The sequence below is a fragment of the Coturnix japonica genome, chromosome 3, assembly GCF_001577835.2.
Source record: "Coturnix japonica isolate 7356 chromosome 3, Coturnix japonica 2.1, whole genome shotgun sequence".
NCBI lineage: Eukaryota > Metazoa > Chordata > Aves > Galliformes > Phasianidae > Coturnix > Coturnix japonica.
In genome coordinates, this window is record NC_029518.1 from 71067864 (window position 1) to 71093316 (window position 25453).

Sequence of the window (25453 nt, forward strand, 5' to 3'; positions counted from 1 at the left end):
AAAAGATTATCACTAAAAACACTCTGATATGACTAAAATACCTATGCAGAGAGAATATTAGTCACCTATTAATGATTTATATTCCAAAAAATCAACTTTATAATAATAAATATAAAAGATAAACTTTAGCTTTATAAGATTTCTAGCTTTTCTTTTACCATTTTTATTTATTTATTTTCAGAAAGGCCTGTGGAGAAAAAAAAGTTGGTCAGAATCTTGCTCCATTCCTCAGTTTTTGTTCAAAATTGACCAAAAAAAAAAAAAAAACAAAAAAAAAAAAAAACCAACAAGGAAGGAAAGTCTAAGAAGATTAATTCAATTTAGCAGCAACTCAAAACAACCACTGTTATCAATGGTTAAGCAGGCCTGTGTTCAAAGAGACAGAATGCTGTACTTAAGCCTAGAGACTCATAAAAAGACTGTCTCTAGCTGTAAAACAATAAGGAACAGCCAAAACCAGAATTAATCTCATGAAGAATATAAGACTTCAGAGAGTCCTCAAATATAGCTGACTCCCTTACATACACATGAAAAGTAGCACAGTATATTAAAAAACAAAACAAAATGAGCAAAGCTATATTGTCTATTACTCTCTTGAAAGATACACAAAATGGAGGCACCAGCAATTCATAAAACAGGACCAGAAAAATTCATTATGAGACTATTTTCTGATGTTTCAGTATCTTTTGTGGAGATGGCTGTAGAAACTTACACAACTGAAAAAACATTGTGATTTTTAAAAAGCATGAATTTTCTTCTTCACTGACAGTAGATGATGCATCCAATCCCCCAAACTTAGCTGAAATGTTAGTACAGTGCTTAATTTGGGAACTATTGTTCTCTAAATTGGATATAGTATTTTCCAATAACCTTTTTCTCCTTAACACAAAATGCAGCCAATGGACACATGATTTTTCTTCAACTTCCAGTCAAAACTAAAACAAATTACCTAATAAAACAAACCTACCCAGAAGCCATGCATAGAGCCTTCGGTTGAGTGACATATCCCTGCGCAGTACTACATGAAGGGCTGCTGACAAAATTCTGATCATGTCGGGACGTGTTGCCTGAAGAAGTTAGAAACATAATTTAATTATGAAAAGTAACACTTTCTCTCATCTAACAGCTTAGCATACACAGAAACAGTTAATTCCATGCTCCCAAATAAAGTTATTATTTGAGTAGACTCTCAGTAATAGTATGCACTCTTTATGAACCGCAAAAATGCTTGACTTCATTAACAACTCATTTTTTTTTTTTTCTAATTAATGAAAATACCTTGTAAAACAAACCTATGAAGCAAATTACACTAACATCTTGCTTGCAGATCAAATCAGGGTAAATTAAAAGCTACATTGGGTTTGTGGACATAAAAGTTAAAAGGTAATGCATAAAGTTAGAAAGAACAAGGGCCAAGACCATGACATGAGAATAACCAAACCTATCAGAGCAACTCTTACACATGACTCTATTCAAGCACAGAATAAACAATAATAAATATTTCTAAGTACTGCTAATAATTAAGCAGTTGAGTCTGTTAATTAGTATCTCTTATATTAATAGCCTACCTGGCTCATATGAAAAGGGAAACAAAAAAGTATAAGGTCCAGTGTGCTCCGTTGTACTAAAACACTGGTATCTTGCACAGATGTGCTTACTGCTTCCACCTGAAGTAACAGAATTGTGGTAAGTAGATGTAAGTGAACGTTCACAAAATAAAAATAGTTGCTTATAAATACAGTGTATAATATAGTTATTTTCAAATAATTTTAAATAATTAAACAAGATAAAAACAGGAATAGTTTGGGTTTTTTTTGTTGTTTCTTTTTTTACCACCAAAGAAACACAATCAACAGATTCCCTGTACTATATAACTACTAAACCTTTGCTCTATAATATTAGTATATTAAAGGACAAAACAATACTATATATTCTTCAAAAATACATAAATCAACCATTTTTAACTGATGAGTAATGAATGGACAGTTTTATGTAAAACCTAAGTATTTCTGAAACATTAATTCAGCTTTGCAACACTTATCGTACCCCAAAACATCAGTTTAATTGGAGAAAGAACAAATAAATGCATATGTTTTTCATTTTCAAAGATACAGAAGACATCTAAGCCACCCTGGATGTATGTTATTACATAACCAAGTCTAGCACCAATGTTATTGGTGTCAATAAAACATTACCATTAATTCAATATCACTGCCAATTATATAGAGTTGATCTTCCATTGAAAGCTTCCTATTCAAATGTGAGAGAACATAAGTGATTCCAGGCAAGCGAACAGCAGGGCTTGTAAGAAGACTACCCCAGAGAGCACTGTAGAATGCAGACTGATCCACTGCTGAGGCAACCTTCTCCAATAGCGTGTTTGTTCTGCAAAATAGAGTTATCATCTGAATTAGGTCATGCATCAGAATCCTTGCCTCTATCCCCAGTTCTAATAAATAAATAATGACTTCTTACAGGAACACTAACATTGTATTTTGGGTGGCTGATCATGTTGTGAAGCACCAAATGCAAACTGGACACAATGATCTAACCTAGCAAGCCAGCCTGGCATATAAAATGCTTCTGCTTGCTTGCAGAAGGTCCAACTACTCCTTATATTCAATCAGGTTTTTTATCTGCTACTTAAAGCAACTGTTGCTAAAGACAGAACAGGAGAGCACAGCTACTCAAGGATACATCTTTTGTTCTCTCAGTCCTTGCACTAAGCATTTCTGGCAATAATAGGGAATAACAACTGTTTGAGTAACAGCAATCCCATCTATTGCCCTCATTTCTGCCACCTCATGTGACAGTACCTTCACACAACTGAGACAGACTTGGGAGGCAAGCTGAGTAGCTCCTTGAGTGTAATGGAAACTCCGTAGCAAAGAAGTAGCCCTGTACCTACTGAAGTAGGCATACCAGCTACACTGTATCTAAAGGAAAGAGGTACAGTTACAATTGCACTTCATGTACAAGTTGTAAAATCCCAGCGTCTGAAGATCCAAGCTTCATTGGAAATACCCAGAATATGCAAGCACATTAAAAACACCACTAACACATAGACTTGGAGCGCAACTTAGCCTTTGTTTTGTTAAGATCCCAATGCACCAGATGTTAGGTATCTTACATCATAACATTCAGTTGCAATTAATATGACTGAATGAAATTAACTATCATATCATCAATAAATAAATAAATAAATAAATAAATAAAATCTACAAATACTTAATGAAAAGTTGCAATTAAAAATAAATAATCAGTCATATTGCTTTAATAGTGCGTCCATTCTTACCTTTCATAATATTCTGACCCCTCCTCTAAACCAGGCAGAATTCCAGTTAACAGTCCTTGCAGACCCGGTTTCAAAGTTTTCCCCAAAGGGAGGTAGTAAATCTCATATAGACTCAGTAACGTTGGCTTCACAGACATAGCGGCATTAGCAAGGAGTGGAAATAGCCCAGAACTGTGGGGAAAAATATACACATGCATGAGTATTTTTTTGGAAATTCCTCTAGTGAAACAGTTTATGTTTACAACTGTATGGGAAACTGTTGATCACAGCCTGAACCTCCGATTAACCACCTGAGGCAAGCAATGAGTCAGCTGTGGGAGCACAGGTGAAGGTAATTCAGCTGTGCTACTGGAAGGGGTAGAGCATGGCTCCACCTCTCCCAGATCTCATTTAAGGGCTGACCACCACTAAGACATGATCTTTTTCTGGAGATCGCTACTTTGTGAAGTTTGCTGTGAACCTTCAACACTGGTGAGCATTTTTTATTTATCATAGATTATCTTTCTACCACTATAGAATTTTGTACAAAATATCTGTATAACCTTTCACAGAATCACAGAATTGTAGGGGTTGGAAGGGACCTCTAGAGATCATCAAGTCCAACCCCCCTGCCAAAGCAGGTTCCCTATACCATGTTGCACAGGTAGGTGTCCAGGCGGGTCTTGAACATCTCCAGAGAAGGAGACTCCACCACCTCCCTGGGCAGCCTGTTCCAGTGCTCCGTCACCCTCACTGTGAAGAAGTTCTTCCACACATTCATGCGGAACTTCCTATGCTGTACTTTCATCCCATTACTCCTAGTCCTGTCCCCACGCACTACTGAAAAGAGACCGGCCTCACCACTATGGCCTCCACACCTCAGGTATTTATAAACCTGGATCAAATCCCCTCTCAGCCTTCATTTCTCAAGGCTAAACAGACCCAGTTCACTTAGACTTTCTTCACAGGGGAGATACTCCAGGCCCTTCACCATCTTAGTGGCCCTCCATTGGACTCTTTCCAAGAGATCACTGTCTTTTTTGTACTGAGGAGCCCAGAACTGGATGCAGTATTCCAGATGAGGCCTCACCAAGGCAGAGTAGAGGTGGAGGATCACCTCCCTCAACCTGCTGGACACACTCTTTTTAATGCACACCAACCTTTATTTACCTATTGACTGTATAACTGTACAACAACAAAATACTTACAGAAAAAAAAAAATGTTTTAGCATTTAACTTGAAAAATCAAAATTCATAAAAGGTGCAAACATAATCAGTTAAATAAAGGAGAGCTTTCTATGTAATGAAAACATTTTTGCTGTTGGTACTGAATATAACTAATGATTACAGATAACATCAGTAATCAAAGATATGTGCATATAAATGCAATCATCAAAATCATTGATGACTGATGTTAGGAGACTGAAAGCTCTTGTCTGAAGCTCTTTTTTTTCTTCTTCAGACTGTCCATTCATCATCTTCTCTATATGACATAAAATATATACCTGTAGATCTACTATTAAAAATCATTTTGGATACAACTTTTATAGATGTTACAGAAAAAACGAAAGTCTTTGCAAACTGCAAAACTATCATCTATTTTTGCCTTTATTTATAAGAAACATTGTCTTGCCATTCTCAATTGTTTTGTTTTTCTGTTTTCTGCAGAAAAGGCCTTTTGTTCAATAACTGAAACACTATTTCACAGTCTTTCTTTGTAAGGCTACTACTCATCCTTCAAGATGCTTAGACACAGTCATTCTGCTTACATGAAAAATACTGGAATCTTTGATAATGCAATAATGTAAATGTCTTAGTCTCCCCCCAAGCATCAGCAACAATGGCTCTTAGTTACATTACACAAGGTAGCATTTTTCTCTGTCCTAGAACTTACTGTTACTGAGATACTGCAGCTACTGAATCAAAGCACAAACAAAAAAAAACTGAGCAACAAGTCCAAAAAAAATTTAAATAAAAACAACCAACATAGAACTGAGATTTCCTCCTTCCTAAAAAAGGCAACTATGTGTGAGCATATTGTCCATGCAAGACAGAATAGCTGAATTTAAGGCATACAATTTGTTTCTGAACATTAATGTACAATACTGCTACCTCATCAGAATTCTGTTGATGCTCAAATTGATGAAATTTCAACCATTAGGGCTAGCTGAAGATTAAAATCCACATGTGACTCTGTGTGCACACATAAGCATACATATGGATTTATTGCATATAAATAGCTAACATCCTGCTTTCCACCTGACAGAACCTGCTGGAGTTTTAGGAAACATAGTATTTTCACAACACTCTGTCTTTTCAAGGTTCTTTCACCTTCGTTATCTTCAATCCCAGAGACTGGCAGCAAGATGTTTTGTACTTGCCCAGCATTCTAACAAAAGAAACAGTACTGTTGCTTTGATGGCTCAGAAGGGTAAGTTTCTTGTAATGAGCTATAACACAAATAATGGCAAAAAAGTAAATACATTGAAATAAATGTTAATACCTCAATTACTGTAGATATTTGCACAAAGTTTTATTAATTTCAGTGAAGAAATAATGAATTCCAGGCTTCCTAGAAAAAGAGAGCTTGTTCCCAGGGAAATTTAGGTAACCTGTATGTCTTCTGATATACAGTATTCAGAAGAACAGTATTACACAAGCATGAGTAACTTGAGCAAAAGAAATTGATTGATTCTTCAATATTATTAACATAAAATGCAGAAAACCAAGAGCATTTCAGTGATACATTTGAAATATGATTGTTTAAACTGTAGTACCTGTAGAGGAAAAGATCTTTGGCCAAACGTTTGGGTCCAATGATTTTGAAGATAATTTCATACGTTTCAAGAGCCTTTCGATGAACTCCACCTGGCAAAGCTGGATGAAGGCATTGCGCTAAGCGTTTTCCTATAGTCAGCTTTTTAGGAACTACCTGGTATTTTGCATTGTTCTGTAGTACCTGATGAACAAATTGGTACATTAAGAAAAACAGAACAAAACAGGAAAGTTAAACATCATATGCATGTTTTCCAAATCAGTTCCCAAACATGGCCAATAAGACACAACACACAACAAACCAAGCTTTTGAGGCGTATTTTTGAGCTTTTTCTTTGCAATGCCTTTCATCTGTACAGTACATCCATTACAGCTGGAAAGGTCAAGGCATTCAAAACTTCACTTGCAATAGGCTCTGCACTTACAGCTTATTTGCAGAATTTTACTAGGCCTTTTCTGCCATAATCATGCTATGGCAGTTCAGGACAAAAATGACAGTCTACATTCATCAAGAGACACTGCCAGTTGTTCAAAAGTGAACTACTAAAATTATCCCAAAGAACTTCACAACCAAAAAGTTCAAAAGTGCTATAAAGTAAGGCAACATACAATAGTTTACCACTGTCTAAAACTGCATGAATGCTTCATGACACAGATTTATACTACCATCTTTATATTACTCTTCCCAAATATCATAGCTTTATCTATGAAAGGCAGAGTTTATACAAAGTAACTATTCCACTGACTTTGCCAACAATATTGCTGATCTTGATTTTCCATAGGATTAAAAGTACAAAAGGCAATTACTTCAGACCTGTATTTTTCTGTACCAAATTCTGTAGAGCTTCACACTGGCAAAAAATGACCCTGACTGAAGATGCCTAGAAACTCCTCACTAGACTGATCAGAACAAAATCTTACAGAATCTGTATGCATTTGCAAATAGCTATTAATAGCTACAGTCCACATTGAGCATACTATTAGCATGAATCAGAATAACATTCTCTGATCAACAAATTCTGTAACTAATATACCATATTAAAATATTCATATTTAAACAGGCTTCTATCTTTCACACCATTTTAAGTAAAATTAAATGAGATCAAAAGTACGTGTTTACGAAAAAGATGGTGCACTTAGTTGCACCAGAAACATAGACAACATTCCCTCTTACTTACAGAATCATAGAATTACACAGGTTGGAAAAGACCTTGAAGATCATCAAGTCCAACCGCAGCCTAACCAGTACCCTAACTCTAACAACCCTACACTAAATCATATCCCTGAGCACCACATCCAAACGGCTCTTAAACACATCCAGGGATGGTGGTTCAACCACCTCCCTGGGAGGTGATATAATATGATAAAAGAGCATTCTACTGTAAGATTTAGAAAGTCATTTGTTTCATTTTATTGCTCTCTGCCCATACTCAACATACATTTCAAATTGCAGAATATTTGCAGGCGTGTTGGCACCCTGCTGAAACCTTACTCTTTTGTATTATTTATTGTACACACCTTGTCAATTCCTGATTTTTTTCCCCCAGAGGCACCCGATGGACATACCTTGTTCAGCTTTCCAAGTGCTGATATTAAATCTGCCCATTCACTGGAATATTCAAAGTTCTTCAGCGCTTTGTCAACTGCTGCTACATAGTTTCTGTACTTGGAATCTGTCAGTAGCTCCAACTCCTCTGTGTTCATCCTCCCACAGTGTCCCCACTAGAGACCAGCTTGTAATTCATGTACAGTCATTACCTGTTCAAAATACACAAGCAAATAAAAACACAGTCGTGTGACGAAAACAGTTTCATTCAGAGAACAAGGCATTTTCCTCATGAAATGTATTACAGAAATATCAAACTGAAGTTAGGCTATTTAAAGCAAATCCTACAAGAAAGCATACATACTGCCCACAGATATTTAAAACACATCCAGGAGAGTGCATTTATAATTAAACCCTCTTAAAAAAATAAGAAACACTTGGAAAACGAATGCCTTACCCCTCCCCCATAAGCTGTATATTCTAAACAATATAACAAGAGGATTCTTATTTTTCCCCACCTTCACAGTCTTGTGTGGGTTGGAAGGGACCTTAGAGATCATCGAGTCCAACCCCCAGGATTCAAGCCTCCTGTGTAGCAGAGCAGCACTTCTACCACTTGCGCCACAGGGGATTTGAACCCAGGGCCTCTAGTGTTGTAAAGCGGCACTTCTACCTTGGAGTCAGTCCATCAACAGAAGGAAAAGCAAACAAAACAACAACAAAACAAACCCCACCAGCACTTTACCACAAATCAGCCCTTCTGAAAACAGAAAACACCATTTTATTTTCTTTAGAATTACTTCCAAATAGAAGACCGAAGCGCACACGAGGTCACGCATCATTCTGAAGTACTTTCATGCCTCAACCCTTCTAGAGCACTCATATTCCAATTCAGAAATACCACCCTACTCAGCCTTTCTTTTATTATCGTTCACACATACCAAAAGCATAAGTTTAACAGTGCCCTGTAATCAGAGGCTTTTGAAATTTTCCCTGTATATTTTAATCCCACACTATTTACATGAGGTAACGATGATGTTCTATTTTGTGAAACAGCACCTCATAAATGATTTATGCCCTATGAAAGTATTTCATGAAATTCAATCATTATTTTTATTTTCTTTCCATTCCCCCCCTCCGCCCTCCCTCACACACACACACTTTCAATGCTACTTCAGCCTCAAGCACTTACGATCCATAATGGGAAATTCAATTGTGCATTTCTATGAAAGGAGACTTTTGAGTCCCTTCTATCTGAAGCCATTTGGGAACTGTCTGATATTCAACTTCTGAAAAGATTTCACACTCAACAAATGCTGTTCTCCACTGTCTTGATTAAAGGAAAGCAGGAAGAAAACCGTGTGTATGATCATAGAGTGAAGCACCACAGATAAAAAACAACCATGAAATAGCAGTAACAGTAAAGAAATTGCATTCACAAGACTGCCTACCAGGTACAATAAATAGAAATCATGCTGAAAACAACAGCTTTGGTGAGATCTTTCATCATGACTGAAGAGCCAGCCTCATTGGCACCAATTCTGCAAGCAGCAGTATGGCAAAATAGTGGCAATGTTTGAAATTATAAGCGTCTATGAAATAATAGAGCAGAAACACTAATAGAAACAAGCAGCGATATTCTGATTTCTGGTGGTTCTACAGCTGAGGGATATATATATTTTTAATTCTACTAGGTAAAGTTCAAGGTTTTGAATGAGTTAAAGAAGACTGAAAATTCAATTTGTATTATTTCATGTAATAAGCACAACATGGACATGGATCCAAAACAAACCTTTTTACCTTTTACCATATATTGTCAGTTTAAAACTCCTGATGAGGACACAAAATCCTTAAACTTATATTTTATCTACCTCTTCCTTCAAGCAGCACTTTACCCTAAACAGTGTGCAATCTCCTAACTCCATCAATAGCTCTCATAAGAGCTCATCACTGTCTAAACATTGAAGCCTTGGGATCAGCTGCTCACCATTTGCAGCTGCCTGAAAGCCAACTCTTAAGCAAATTCATACAAAAACCCTCAACACTATAAACTGTAGTGGTAATGCTAAGTCATGGCCTGAACCAGTGATTGAGCACCTGGTGGGAAGGCAAAGCCAACCCAGGGGAGCTCAGCTGCATGCAACAAACCTGAGTGATCAGAAGGGGTGAAGCCAGGACTGACCCCCCTCCCAGACCTCATTTAAGGGCTGGCAGTGGAGGTGAGAGTGTCTTGCTGGAGATCCCTGCCTACCTGAGGCCTTCTAAAGGTAAGTAGTTTATCTTCCTTTGTGTCTGTGGCTGCTGCATTTGGGTTGGACTACAAGAAATGAGGACATGATTGTAACAGCCCACTACTGTCACTGTACTTTTCATCACATATAGGATTGCAGTATGTCTTCTCTCTTCAGCACTCCATAAGGTAAATGTGAAGAAAGCATGTTCCAGCATCTCCAAATCACAGCCATAAATCAGACTTGAAATGCCATGGCTGCATCAAGCTAATCAGATAAGCACTCTAGCAGATTTCTGTTCCCGTTTTTTTGTCCCTTTATTTAGCAGTTGCTTCTGCAGATCAATCCACACAAATTCATCTTTAACCCTCCAGAGCCTCATTTTTTTTTTCTTTTTTTTTTTTTTCCAGAAGAACATTTTATAAAGGAAGTATTACTTTAGTCAGAGGCAGCACAGTGCCATATGAGGTGGTGCAGAGGGAACTCTGAGATGCCACTAACCTCCAACCTTTGTGTCACAGTACCAGATGTTTTCTTATTTCTTCCCTCATCCTACTGACCTTATCTCTTTGAGAACAACCAAGATTCCACACTACTTTCTTTTACTTTTGTTACTGCTTTACTTCTCACATTGTTCTTGTCCTGCTCACATCTCAGCATTACAAGGAAAGCAGCAAAAAGAAGAAAATAAGTACTTAGTAACAGACAAAAGGAGTAAAAGTCTATCAAAGCAGGAGTGAACAGCAAGGTCTACACCTACCAACTTTTTGCACTTCTGGTTCTGATGTCAGGCTAATGACAAACTGTCTCCAAGGCAAAACAGAAATACAGAGTATTATTTCAAAAGATATTCTGAGTGCTAAACCAACAGATTTCCTAATACCCCAATGGCACAAAGGACTTAGACCTGATTTTTTTTTTTACTTAAAGGTTTATTCTGTGTGGTTTCATTTTATAACAACCATATTCACTTTGGATTAAGACCAGAAAGAGAACAGTTTTGCTTTGAAACAGTTATAGAATACCAACAGACTTCTCAAAGAGACTGTAGCAAGGCTGCCAGTATTTGATCTCCAAATGTAAAGTACAATGTTAACGCTAAAAAGAAGAAAGGACCAACGTACAAAAGCAATATGATTCTCCTTCTCCCAGGCACAAAGGATTGAGGAAGAACTTAACACAGCGAATAATGGTTGGGCTTTTTTGAGTCGAGAAAGTATCATTATCATCTTTTATTCAGCTAATACATAAATGCACCCACTTATGGCTGAGTGAAAAACAGGACTCTGTCTTCCTGAAGTGCTTGAAAAATCTGAAAGTCAACAACTTGGATTGATTCAAGATGATCAAAGCTCAAACAAAAACAGCAGAAGTTATTCAGTGAATCAAGCTATGGAATGTACAGCAAAAGAAAAACAGATAACCAAAAAGCAGATAAGAAAGATTTCATATTTCACAGTACTGCTGTTTAATTTTAAGCTGTACCACATACCAAACTGATAACCGCAGAAACATTTTTACTTAGCTATACTTAACATGAAGAGATTTGAATACACAGAGCACAGAAGTCCTATCATTTGGCAATTCATTACACTTCATTTTGCCTCAGAAGTGTTTAAAAGTATAAACAGCAAACTACTGTAAATGCCAAGCTAGTGTCTTAATATAAGAGTCTTGTACTGGAAATACATATTTTCTTCTACCAATAGGCATAAAGACTTTCTGATTATAACTAATCTGTTTCTAAAATTACTGAGTCCTCTTATATTCAAATTGTGTTAAAAACATATCTTCATGCCAGGGCAAGTTTAGGTTGGATATCAGGAAGAACTTCTTTACAGAAAGGGTAGTTAGGTACTGGAATAGGTTCCACAGGGAGGTGGTTGAATCGCCATCCCTGGATGTGCCATTTAGATGTGGTGCTCAGGGATATGATTTAGTGGAGGGTTGCTAGAGTTAGGGTACTGGTTAGGCAGCAGTTGGATTTGATGATCTTCAAGGTCTTTTCCAGCCTGGGTAATTCTATGATTCGGAGAGTAGCTTGAGCTTGTTGTTTCAGCTAGTTGCTATTAAATGCAGTAATGAAAGATGTAAAAGATGAGGTATGACTAACAGCTATATACTCACTGTACGTTGAATGAGCCCAAACCTCACTGCTACCCCTCAGGAATCTAAAGGACAATATGAAACTTATTAATGTGATAAGTAACTACCCAGTACACTCTTCTATCTAATAAAAATTCATAGGTAAGAACTATTTTTCCACAGAAAAAAATGATACCCAGTCAGGTGTTCATATTCCTTTTAATGTCATTATTCATATTGACAACTTCTAAATCAACACAAAATGTTTTTCGGAGAGACTTTCTCATTTAATTCTTGTTTGAACGAGAGAATCAACAAACACGGCCTGTAATACAAAAACTAAGCAACTAAATGGATGTGCTCCCTACTGGCTTCAGAATCTATGAAACAAGTTTATCACTACGTTTAAAAAAAACCCAAACACCTGCCCATACAAACACAGTACATATTTTATTCCTTTAGATACATGGGAAGTCACGGAAGAAAGAACAAAAGATTCTCAGTTTATCAGCAAGAGAATTCCAATGGGAATAGATAAGATAAGCAAGGTGTTCTTCCTGCTTTTGCTCTTTTATGGTATTCTAGAGTCTGACATACACCAGATATGAGTTCATCAAGAGTAATAAGTAACAAGCTCAATAATTCTTAAGGAACATTCAGCAGGCCTTTTCAGTAATCAGCTTCTCTGTTCAATATTTAAGGACACAAATCAAGATCATATACTTATGGCCTCAAGTTGAGCCAGGGCAAGTTTAGGTTGGATATTAGGAAGAACTTCTTTACAGAAAGGGTAGTTAGGTACTGGAATAGGCTCCCCAGGGAGGTGGTTGAATCACCATCCCTGGTTGTGTTTAAGAGCCGTTTGGATGTGGTGCTCAGGGATAGGATTTAGTGGAGGGTTTTTAGAGTTAGGGTACTGGTTAGGCTGCAGTTGGACTTGATGATCTTCAAGGTCTTTTCCAACCTGGGTAATTCTATGATTCTATGATCATAGAGCTAGAAACAGTCAGCATTTCCCTCTTATTCAGATACACGTTTGCAGGAAGGAAGAGAAAAACACTCAGAATTTGACCTCTACTGTTTTGACATTTTTGCAGAGTTTTCCTCCTTAAATTTCATTTCACCTCAGCTTACACAGTCTTTATAATGAACTCAAATTCTAACAGCAAAGCATCTGTTTAAAAAAAAGAATAAACAATATATGGAAAGGCATTTTCTGATTGTCTTCTATAGTAGAGTAACCTTTATTTAAACCCCTGTGCTGACATTTCAGTCATTCCAATGGCAAGATATAACATTCAAGATTGTATTGACTGATTTAAACATGAACAGTAACCACCCAGAGTAAGCCAGTTACTGTGACCACGTCAAGACAAAGGGGAAACATTAAATCCTATCTCAGAAGCGTAACACGTGTAGTCTATCACCTATTGTGTGCCCTGGTGGCGCAGTGGTAGAAGTGCCGCTTGCAACACCGGAGGCCCGGGTTTGAATCCCCCCTGTGGCGCAAGTGGTAGAAGTGCCGCTCTGCTACACAGGGCTCGAATCCCGGGGGTTGGACTCGATGATCTCTAAGGTCCCTTCCAACCCGCACGAGACTGTGATACTGTGATGATATTCCCTGCAGCACAACCAATTACTAACAGGCTGACACCCTGTATTGGGCTTATCATGCTGTATTAGTGCAGCCTTTTTCAGTTATCCACAATCAAATTGACAACGTCACAGTTAGCAATTTCCCGACCTTCATAAAAAGATTACAAGTCTGTCTTCCGGAAAGCAGGTTGTCTGTGTTACTTTGAACAGACTATGGCAAGTATTTATCTGACATAGCTAGATCCATGGTAACCACACAAATTTGGAAGGCTGGAGAAAACAGCAGGAAAGTGAGTGTTTGTGCTGCAGTGTCTATGCACCTGCACCCCTGCTGTGCATCATCACTGCGCACAGTGAGCTCCATGCTCTCAAAGCCATTGCCCATGCACTCACTCGACTCCCACCCACCCTACCGTGCAGCAACTGGTAGGTTCATCATTTGAAAGAGCCAGCTTCTCTCCAGGTATCTGAACACAGTAACAAGAAAAGGTTTTTAAATGAACTGCAATTAATTTTTGCTTTTATATGCTTCAGCCTCATTGCCTCAAGTGGCCACTACACCCTTAATTGGAAAGGCTTTTTAACTAGCTAGGTCTTCTGACCTCCTCCAACCATTTACTGACTATGGACTTAGCTTGAGGTATTCTTGCTTATGCTTTACTGTCAGCCAACTAGTAAATCCAATTAATGCAGTAAGGAAGTTTAAAAACAATACAAACAAAAAACCACCACAGCAATGATAACAACTCACAGAATCATAGAATGACCCGGGTTGGAAGGGACCTCAAGGATCATGTAGTTCCAACCCCCCTGCCTGGCAGGGCCACCAAACATACACCTTTACTAGATCAGGTTGCCCAGGGCCCCGTCCAACCTGGCCTTGAACACCTCCAAGGACGGGGCATCCACAACCTCCCTGGGCAGCCTGTTCCAGGGCCTAACCACTCTACTAGTGAAGAACACAAACCTACTTAAACCCAAATTTGTACTGCATTCACTTTAAAGAAGAGTTTGCCAACTCATAGATACATTTCAGCCTAGAAAACAACGAAGGACCACATGAGTTTCATTGCTTTACACTGAGTTACCACCTACTCTATTTCTCAGAGAGGAGCCTTGCTTCCAACGTAATACTGAGTTCACACTGTGACATCTTCAGCATTCCAATACTGAATTTAAACCAAAATCCACCAACTTTAAATAAATAAATAAGCCTGATAATTTCTTCCTTTATTCATCTATTTTATTCTTTGCTCACAATAACTTTAACATTGAAGAATTAAACAAAACTCACCCATACCTGTTGTTCTAATGCATAGCTTCAGGTAAGTTTGGCCTTCTGTCTCCAAACAATTCTGATATTTCTTTTCCTACTGAGTCTTACCAGTGTCACATCTGGGTAACACTCTGTTTAATTTCCTTTTTTATAGACTTTGAAATCTTAATTCACTTATTTCTACCTGTTGATGCCCATTTAAATTCTGAAGTAACAGTGCATGCCACGTGTATACGTACATATAACCTAGATTGTAGTTGTATTTTACCATGTGTCTGATCACACACAGCAGGACATGGGGAAATGGTTTTAACTTAAAAGAGGGAAGATTTAGGTTGGATGTTAGGGGGAAGTTCTTCACTAGGAGAGTGGTGAGGCCCTGGAACAGGCTGCCCAGAGAGGTTGTGGATGCCCCGTCCTTGGAGGTGTTCAAGGCCAGGTTGGACGGGGCCCTGGGCAACCTGATCTAGTAAATGTGTGTGTTTGGTGGCCCTGCCAGGCAGGGGGGTTGGAACTACATGATCCTTGAGGTCCCTTCCAACCCGGGTCATTCTGTGATTCTGTAATTCTGGTCTGGAGATGAGAGCTTTGTAAATTAGAGTCTTCTTATGACTGCTCTGGAAACAACTCCATCAGACCAAAACTTGTTCACTTTCTTGTTGTCAGGAGTAAACCAGAAAGAACATAAAAGATTAAATTCTCTCTGATTTACAAAGAAACTAGAAATCAGATTAAATAAAGCACCATTCCTTAGCTATGCTTTTTAATAAAAGGTTATATCCAAGGACAAGTTTCTAATGCTTCTCCTCATTACAGAAAATTTTACTAATGGAAAAATCCATCAGTGTCTCCAGTTATTCATGCTCAACTACACAGATATCTGAAATCTCTCTAGTGAGAAAGCACATACCATAGAATAAACCACATTAGAATAAACTGATAAAAATAGTGTTATAGAATCACAGAATTATCAAGGTTGGAAAAGAACTAGAAGATCATCCAGACCAACCATTACCAATAATTCCCAGTTCAATCATATTCATCAACACAACATCCAAATGTTTCTTGAACACTCCCATGGTCGGTGACTCCACCACCTCCCTGGGCAGTGCATTCCGATGCCTGACTACCCTTTCCAAGAAGTAATACTTCCTAATGTCCAGCCTGAATCTGCCCTGGCGCAGCTTGGAACCATTGCCTCTAGTTCTATCACTGTCTACATGAGAGAACTGTTGCATTGACCAGTGTTGCAAAATCACAGAATCACAGTATTGTAGGGGTTGGAAGGGACCTCTAGAGATCATCGAGTCCAACCCTCTGCCAAAGCAGGTTCCCTACACCAAAACCATCTCCCGAGTAGCTTTGGTAGTGAGTAATAATGGCAGATTAATACAATTCCACCTATACCAGACAGACAGCATTCTTACCAGTTTAGTTTGCAGAGCATGTGATGAGTGTTTCTAGTGGTCAGTACAGTATGCCAGCATTTGTGCACAAAAAAAGCACTGCCAAAATAAATATACCCTCTCCTATGAACATAACCGTGCACTAAAATGTACAGCCACAGCCCAACTGGAAGATGTATGCTTATTTATTTGTGCAAGATGCTGCTTAAATACCTGCTGTCACAGGCGTCACCAACAGGTCGCGAAAATATGACATTCAGTAAGTCAGAGATGCAGCTCTCTTCACCCATTTCTCATTTACAGGCTACTTAGATTCCAGAAGTGCCTATTCTCATTTCAGTTAGAAGAAAACCAGGAATTATGCTGCTGACATTTTGCCTTTTTCTAAGCTGGCACTCACCCTTATTCATCCATGTTATATTAAAGGTGACTGTACTTTTTGGATAACCACAGTGTTCAGACATCACGCTATCATTAAATGTGCAGAGGGATATTACTGCATTTCATCCTGCTTTATGGAAATGTATCCATATTTAAAGGAAAGGCACATTTGACAGCTAGTCCATGTAAATATTTAGATACATAGGCATTTAGAATAGATACAGATGGAGGCCTGGCAACAAAATTACAAATTACAGAGTCACCTGCAAACATTTAGGACACTACAGCTTAACAGTCTTCCAACCGTTCCCACTCCTGTATCATAGTATCACAGTCTCGGGCGGGTTGGAAGGGACCTTAGAGATCATTGAGTCCAACCCTCGGGATTCGAGCCTCCTGTGTAGCAGAGCGGCACTTCTACCACTTGTGCCACAGGGGATTCGATTCTGTAGGCAGAACTAACACACTGTGCAGTTATCTGAGACCTACAGCATTACTGCATATGGGCAGAAGGTATAGGAATGCTAATTGCTCAGCAATGAGAATGCAAGGACTCCCCCAAAGCAAGCTCACCAGAAGCACTGCTCATCTCCAGCAGGTTTTAGGATATTTAAAGAGCCAAACTGCTTAGGCCTCTGGTTATTGTAACAGGCATGCAAATGTTATATGTAAAAACATTCAGCACAGAAGCCGTCGTATATTTATCAAGTGGGCATCACAAGATACAACGCATCACCAGATAAAATTTAACCACCACAAAACCAAAGGCCACTCCAGCATCAACAGATGGGAGTTTAACCCCGTGCTGACACACGGCATTACCCACACATCCTTCCCAACATCATCATCACACACTGCGGCCAGCGGAACCAAACAGCGGCCAACAGCTCAAGGTCAAAGCGGGACACCCCCCCGGGTAGGATGGCTGCCCCGCGGGCACGGCCGGGTGCCGCCGCTCCAAACCGCGGGGCCCGCTCAGCGTTAAAGGCCCGGCCGCCACAGGTGAGCAGCCGCACAGCGCACTGCCCGCTTCCCCCCGCACCTGCCGCCCGCGCCGCCGGCCCGGCCCTGCTCGGCGAGCCGGTAGGGAAGGCAGTGTCGGCACACGGGCCTGCCTGTTGGGTGAGAAGGACGAATTCAGCTCCCGAAGGGGGGAAGGGAAGGGAGAAGGGAACGGCGGGGAGCCGCCTTACCTCAGCGACCCCGCCGGAAGAGCCGCGCCGCCACCGGCCGCCCCGCGCCACCCTGACAGCTCCCGGCGTGCCCCGCGCGCAGACACACCGCGCCGCCTGGCGGAGCGACGCGTCAGCAGCGGGTGGGGGGGTCTCATACAACGTAGAGCACGAGGGGGCTCTGCACGGCTCTAGGTCTGTCTCACATACAACGTAGAGCACGAGGGGGCTCTGCACGGCTCTAGGTCTGNAAAAAAAAAAAATAATTAATTATTGCTGATTAGGAAGGCATAAGCTAAGAGACTGGACAACTACTTCTATAATGGTATCCTTTAAAGGAACCCATCTTCTTGAGAGTGTATTTCTTGAAGGAGCTGTTGAGTGAGCTGGCAACTTTTCATATATCTAGGTCAGGCTTCTATTTAAATAGTCTCTCTGTCTGCTCCTTCTCCCTAATGCATTTGCTCCATTCAGAATTATTACTATTCAGAAAGCACAGCAGCATTTCAATCCTTATCTTATTTTGGGATTACAAATTCCAAAATCACATTCTAAAATCAATGGTGTGTAGACCAGTCTACCAACTGTTTAAAGTGATTAGTATGAAGAATCAGTGAAAGAGAAACGCCTTGGATATTATGACAAGGACAAGGGCTACTTTCCAAGGCAGTATTTACCAGGCTATACTTACACTATTACTTTTGGTCATGTTGGAACTATTGTGTAAATCCGTTAAAAAGGTGGAAAATACTTGGCAAATGTTGTAAATGCTCATGGGATGACATAGGTCTTAAATTACATTTCGTAAACCATGTGACTCAGACTTTAAGACTACTTTTTGCTATGATTTGTCCATCATAAAAGTAAAAGGTTTTGTTGGCATGTGAAGTCCCTATTATGCACCAGACTGTCTGTGGTAGTGCAATTAAATCTCAAGTGCAGGCAGAGACAAAGCCTCAGATAACCAGAAGCAATTACACTCGCATCGCCTAGCAATGAGATAGGTATTAAAACCAAAACTTCTGGTGTAGAAATTTGTTGCTCAAATAATGATTGGGAAGAGAACCCTGATTACATCTACCGCTACCATCTGGCTTTTATTCAACACAGTGGCCATTTTGAATCTGCATGCTTTCTATAGACTTTTGTAGCCTCTCATACTAAGGAATAAAAAAGCATCAGCCTCATTTCTGTTTTATTACGATATAGCAGAAAGGAAATGAGCTAAAATAAATGTATATTAAATTACTTTCTACTTCTTTTAGAGAGGACTTGGACAGAAAACTTCAGGCCATAGCTGTTTCAAAGTTGTTGAAGACAAGCTCTAAGCAAGTTGTATTTCTAGGATATATCACTTCAGCTCCTGGATCCAGAGATTATACTGAATTAATAGAAAACGGTAATGTCCAGGTAATGTAAACCCAGTGCTTTCTTTAAGTGTTAGAGATAATATGTATTTGAAACATTAAATTCAAGATTGTAAATGAGTAACTTAGAAATAGACATTCAAAGAGATATATACGTTTTCAGAGTCTTCAGCTACTTAATGAAATGTATAGAGAAGATGGAGTGAAACAAGAGGCAGTGTACATTAGTTGCCACAAGGGAAATGCCAATAGTTAGTTGCAATGAGGGTTTTCAAGACTTAGAAGAGGGGCCCAGAGTGTTTGTGAAACCTCCATCCCTGCAGATATTAAAAACGTGGCTGTGGAATCACTGAGCAACCTGCTCGCAGTTACTTTGTGCATAGGGGTGGGAGTGGGTGATCTCCATAGGCCCCTTCCAGTGTTAAATTAAATGATTATTTTGTTTTAAATTTGAGTTTTGCATCCTGTTTGTCAAAACGTCTGATTTGTCAGACGCTGTGGGTTTTTTCCCTTTCTACCTTGCTATTGTGTTTAGGTAAAACATTTTTCTGCAGCAGGTTTATGCACTGGTTACATTGGTTCTGTTACTGATTTGAAGCCTAGCTGTAAGGAAAGCTTGCCTTGTTTGATATTTTTCTTTTCTCTTGCTCATAGGATATTGACAGTACCGATCGTGATAGGTGGTGTAGCTATATTATGTACCGTGGAGTAATAAGGTATGTTAAAGAAGGGGTATGTTAAATTCAACTTATGACAATACATACTGCAGTTTTCTGTAGCTAATTGTGAGATTTTTACATTCCATAAGAGATGTATATAAGCAGTTAAGTATGTCATGAAGTAATCAAACTTGAGAAGAATTGGTGTATTTCTAAATAGAAATAGCAAAGGCAATGTTAAGAGTTTCATCCTTCTATGTCAACAACCATCAGATCTAATCTGTTTTGTTAGTGTAAGAATACTTTTCTCCAGGATCCAAGCTCTGGCTTTGCAGCTTCATTCTAAAATGTGAAGGTTAAGCCCTAATTTATATGTGACACAGAAGATACGAATTATGAACTATGATTGTAGGGTATGTTCAAATAAAATGCTGATCTCATCCAGCCAAGCTTTATGCTGGATTTAGTGGAAATTTTGACAGTAAAGCTCATGTTCAAGTACTTTGCCAGGGATGTATGCACTCCATATTTTCTAATACCAAATTTCTTGTAAATCATCCTCTTGCTGACGTTTATATCAGAATGAAATCCAGGTTATTCCAAAATAACTGCAAATTCTGCAGTGGTAAGAAGAGCATACCCAGTAAACTAGATACCTCTCATAAATAACTATACTGAGTAAAAATACCCCGCCATTTGCAATCTCATTTTTGTAGTTACTCTTGCCACTGATACTTGAGTTCCTTTGTTGAATTTCAGAATCTCTTTGGTGTCATTGGTGAGCTTATACACGTATGCACATCCTAAAACTGTAACTTTAAGCCCAAATGAAGTTTCGAGATCTAGGATTTATTTTTTCTTGTCAAGCACAAGTTCATTTCTCAGTTTTTCTGCTTGTGACGTTGAGTGATGATGCTCATGTTCACAGTGCACTGCAATATCTTTGAAGGTGACAGTCAGAGAAATGAAAAGTTTTATTGGTAGGTTAAAAAAATAACTCCTTGGAGGAAAAAAAAAGAGACATCAATTAAGAGTGTGATGAAGCTGCCTTCAGTTACTTCTTCAAGCTAACTCTTCTTGTATCTGATAGGTTGGGCTATGCCCGCATATCTCACGCTGGTTTAAGTGACTCAGAAGTCCAAATGGCCAAATTTAGAATCCCAGATGACTTAGATAACTATGTTGACAATGACAGAATTGTCATTGATCCCAGCCAAGTTCCTGAGGACATCCATTTCAATCCCAGGTCAGTATATCTCATAAAACATTAAGGAGATGATATACGCGATGTCTAGGAACAAGCTAGTTCTTAAGGTGGTCGGTACCAAATCAAACAGAAGGTAAAGAGGCAATAAATTCGGAATTCTGATTCAACTTTTTTTTACTGACTTGGCATGTGCCTTGGGAAAATCAGTCTGCTGTGTTGCACCATAAACTGAAGGTAATGGTTATTTCACCCAGATGATTAACCTCTGAGATTATTTGATAGGGATGATTGCCAAGTGATGTGGTAAGTCATTTAATAGACAACAAATATCTCATGTTTCTCAGCAGTCTGAGGATCAGGATCTTAATGCACAATTATATAGGACACAAAATACGATATTTGTGTTAAATGCTCTTTTTATAAGTATTTTAAAATACTTTATGTAACTTGAGCAAATGTCAAGGAAGATATCTGATGCAGTTCGTTACATGTGTCAGGAGACAAAAAGGACAAGAATTTAACATGAGAAATTATTTCTTGATTGCTGTTTCTTTCTTTCTTTCTTTCTTTCTTTCTTTCTTTCTTTCTTTCTTTCTTTCTTTCTTTCTTTCTTTCTTTCTTTCTTTCTTTCTTTCTTTGAGAGAGATTTCTACCTTGTTGAATACTCCACTATATTGTTAATATCTAGTTAATATTGCAGAATATGAATTAGTTGAAACCTTTCAATGCTTCTGTTTCCAGTCCCAAGAGTTTTGATGTATTGCCTACAAGGTTGATCGGATCTGCAGAAGTGCAAATTATAATACTTACACAAAATATGCAGACTGCTAAATAACAATGCCATTGATTTGGGAAAAGATAAAAGANAGAGTTTCATTCCTTCTATGTCCAACAACCATCAGATCTAAGCTGTTTTGTGTAGGTGTTTAAGGAATACTTTTCTCCAGGATCCACAGCTCTTCTGGCTTTGCAGCTTTCATTCTAACAATGTGAAAGTTAAGCCCTAATTTATATGTGACACAGAAGATACGAATTTATGAAACTATGATTGTAGGGTATGTTCAATAAAATGCTGATCTCATCCAAGCAAGCTTTTATGCTGGATTTAGTGGAAATTTTTGCAGTAAAGCTCATGTTCAAGCTTACTTTTGCAGGGATGTTGCACTCCATATTTTCGATACCAAATTTCTTGTAAAGCATCCTCTTGCTTGACGTTTATATCAGAATGAAAATCCAGGTTATCCAAAATAACTGCCAAATTCTGGCAGTTGGTAAGAGAGCATTACCCAGTAAACTAGATACCTCTCATTTAATAACTATACTGAGTAAAAATCCCCGCCATTGTCAATCTCATTTTTGTAGTTACTCTTGCCACTGATACTGAGTTCTTTTGTTGATTCAGAATCCTCTTTGGTTGTCATTGGTGAGCTTAGTACACGTATGGCCAACCAATCCTAAACTGGAACTTTAAGCCCAAATGAAGTTTCGAGATCTAGGGATTTATTTTTTCTTGTCAAGCACAAGTTTCATTTTCCTTCCGTTTTCTGCTTGTTGACGTTTGATGATGATGCTCATGTTCACAGTGGCACTGCAATATCTATTGAAGGTTGACAGTCAGAGAAATTGAAAACGTTTTATTGGTAGGTTAAAAAAAATAACTCCTGTGGAGGAAAAAAAAGAGACATTTCAATAAGGAGTGTTGATGAAGCTGCCTTCAGTTTACTTTCTTTCAAGCTAACTTACTCTTGATCTATAGGTGGGCTTATCGCCCGCATATCTCACGCTGGTTTAAGTTGACTCAGAAGTCCAAAATGGCCAAATGTAGATCCCAGGATGACTTAGTAAACTATGTTGAACAATGACAGAATTGTCAGTTCGATCCAGGCCAAGTTCCTGAAGGACATCCATTTCAATCCCAGGTCAGTATATTCTCATAAAACATTAAGGAGATGATTATACGCGAATGTCTAGGAACAAGCTAGTTCTTAAGGTGGTCGGTACCCCAAATCAAAACAGAAGGTTAAAGAGGCCAATAATTCGGAATTCTGATTTCAACTTTTTTTTACTGACTTGGCATGTGCCTTGGGGAAAATTCAGGTTTTTGCTGTGTTGACCATAAACTGAGGTAATGGTTTATTTCACCCAGATTGAAACCTCTGAGAGGGTTAATTTGATAGGATGATTGCCCAAGTGATGTGGCGGGAAGTCATTTAATAGACAACAATATCTCAATGTTTCTCAGCAGGTCTGAGGTATCAGTGATCTTAATGCCACAATATATAGAGACAACAAACATAACGATATTTTTGTGTTTAAATGCTCTTTTTATAAGTATTTTTAAAATACTTTATGTAACTTGAGCAAATTGGTCAAGGAAGATATCTGATGGCAGGTCGTTACATGTGTACAGGAGACAAAAAGGACAAGAATTTTTAACATGAGAAAAATTATTTCTTGATATTGCTGTTTTCTTTCTTTCTTTCTTTCTTTCTTTCTTTCTTTCTTTCTTTCTTTCTTTCTTTCTTTCTTTCTTTCTTTCTTTCTTTCTTTCTTTCTTTCTTTCTTTCTTTTCTTTTATCTTTTCCCTCTGGCATTGTTATTTAGCATCTCTATTTTGTGTAAGTATTATATTTCACTTCTGCAGATCCATCAACCTTGTAGGCAATAATCAAACTCTTGGGACTTAAACAGAACATGAAAAGGTTTCAACATAATTTCATATCTGCAATATTAACAGTAGATATTAACATATATGGAGTATTAACAGTAGAACTTGGTTTTTGTATACAGTGGAGGGTGAAATACTATCCCAACTGAAGTCAGTGGAAAAAACTTAGAGCATAGGATTTTACTGGATAGAAGTATCTCACACCATGGTCCATTTATAGAGCGCCCATGGCATTAATCCAATCAGTGTAATTAAATGTCTCCATCCTCAAAGACCTCTAAGTAGGTAGCTGACTTAGGTAATGATTTATATGTAAGATGGATAGAAGCCTGTTTCTAAAATGAACTGTCTAGATCATTAAGAAGAAATATTAACCATGCTATAGAAGTGTATGATTTAATTGCATGAGTTAAATTTTGTTGTAATGTTTTTGCCTCATGGAATATTTTTCTTAGGTTTGGATCTTATAAAGATGGACATAATTATGATGAGAGTATTCACCACTTTCATATGAGCACCCCTAAATATTTTAAACAAACAGAATAAGAAAATAACGTATCGTGGGGACCAGCAAGAAAGGTTTGTTGTTTGAAACTGAAGTGGCAGCCAAAAAGGATACACTGCTTAAGAATGAGGAGTTCCCGTGCTTTGTAACACTTTGAACATCTGCGTAATAGTTGGCAACTCTTTTGTTTATCATTGCTGTGAGAGGGAAGTTGCATATATTTTAATAAACTGGAATCCTCTTGAGCCAGGTATCTGTTTTGTATGTATGAAAGCAAAAATTGGAACTTGCATTAGCAATAATCAACTCAGTTTTATTAAACATATCATGTGTTGTACTGTGTCATTGCTTAATGGATCTATCCTTTTCTTCAGTGTTAAGCTAGGACTCCTTTCCTCTCTTAATAGCTCCTCAGAGCAGACATAAGCAAGGAGTTGCAGCAAACTTCCAGGTTTTTTTGATGACACAGCAAAATAATGTGGTAGTGAGGATAATCTGTTGATACATGCTGCATTTTGGAGTTCTGTTGCTATTACAGTAACAAACTTGGCCTTCTTTTCTTCTTTTTTTTCTTTCCAAAATAGAAATGAGACTATACTTAATTAGGAGACATGCAAAAACTGTGTTTGAATGTATGCACGCTTTTCACTTCTATCTTCTGTTATTGCACATTACATTCTTAAACAAATGCAGTTTTAGGACAATTTGAAGATGACTGGCACAGTATTGGTGAAAACTGTGATTCTTACAGACTGTAACAAGTTATTAGATGCTGCAGTGTTTTTACAAAGTACATCAGGCACCTCTGAGTAGCTACTGTTATTTGACATTTATGTGAATGCAGCATGGAAGTTTTTTAATCATGATTACCATAACACAGTTTCTGTGAAGGGAGAAAAGTTGATTGTAATTTCTATTCCCTGTGCTGACAGTAGTTTTCATCTGCAAATGCCAGCAGCCTTCTCTCTCTCTTCTCACAGCCTTCATCGGGTAGTGGCACCAGTGCTGCATGGTGGTACAAAGTCTGCTCACTTCTCTGCAGCATGCTCTGGTGCTAGCTCTGACTCATGTCCAGACACAGGTTTGCCTTTCCACAGCCTGTACAAAACATAACATTAGCTTGCCACATTACTTGTTATTTTCCATAGTCTGACTCTACAGATACCTTGTAATATGAGCAGTTTATTCATGCATGATGAAGGAAAATAGTACTCATAAAAGCTTGAAACTTCCTCCTTTTTTTTTTTTTTTTTTTTTTTCCAATTAGGCAAATTTCAGGATTATTTTTTTTTTTTTTTTTTTTTT

At 38.3% G+C, this 25453-nt stretch overlaps 2 protein-coding genes across 7 annotated transcripts in view; one reads left to right on the forward strand and one right to left on the reverse strand.

The window, feature by feature from the left end:
* Positions 1-17866, reverse strand: part of DOP1A (DOP1 leucine zipper like protein A) — a 58172-nt gene extending 40306 nt beyond the window's left edge. For 5 of the 6 annotated variants that reach the window (XM_015858983.2, XM_015858981.2, XM_015858976.2 and 2 more), the window contains exons 1-7: positions 17764-17866; positions 7616-7807; positions 6052-6233; positions 3296-3466; positions 2196-2385; positions 1569-1667; positions 968-1067 (exon numbers count right to left, since the gene is read on the reverse strand). In XM_015858983.2, coding sequence (XP_015714469.1) covers positions 968-1067; positions 1569-1667; positions 2196-2385; positions 3296-3466; positions 6052-6233; positions 7616-7753 — 880 coding nt within the window. In that variant the 5' untranslated portion in view covers positions 7754-7807; positions 17764-17866. Of the gene's footprint in view, positions 1-967; positions 1068-1568; positions 1668-2195; positions 2386-3295; positions 3467-6051; positions 6234-7615; positions 7808-17612; positions 17634-17763 lie in introns of those variants that run through there. The other variant, XM_015858978.2, reaches the window with a different exon arrangement.
* Positions 17867-18055: 189 nt separating this feature from the next.
* Positions 18056-24490, forward strand: LOC107311989 (PGAP2-interacting protein-like). The gene is made up of 4 exons (XM_015858971.2): positions 18056-19152; positions 19764-19825; positions 20859-21014; positions 24099-24490. The coding sequence occupies exons 1-4, from the start codon at positions 18976-18978 to the stop codon at positions 24187-24189; spliced, it is 486 nt and encodes a 161-aa protein (XP_015714457.1). The 5' UTR covers positions 18056-18975; the 3' UTR covers positions 24190-24490.
* The last annotated feature ends 963 nt before the right edge of the window (positions 24491-25453 follow it).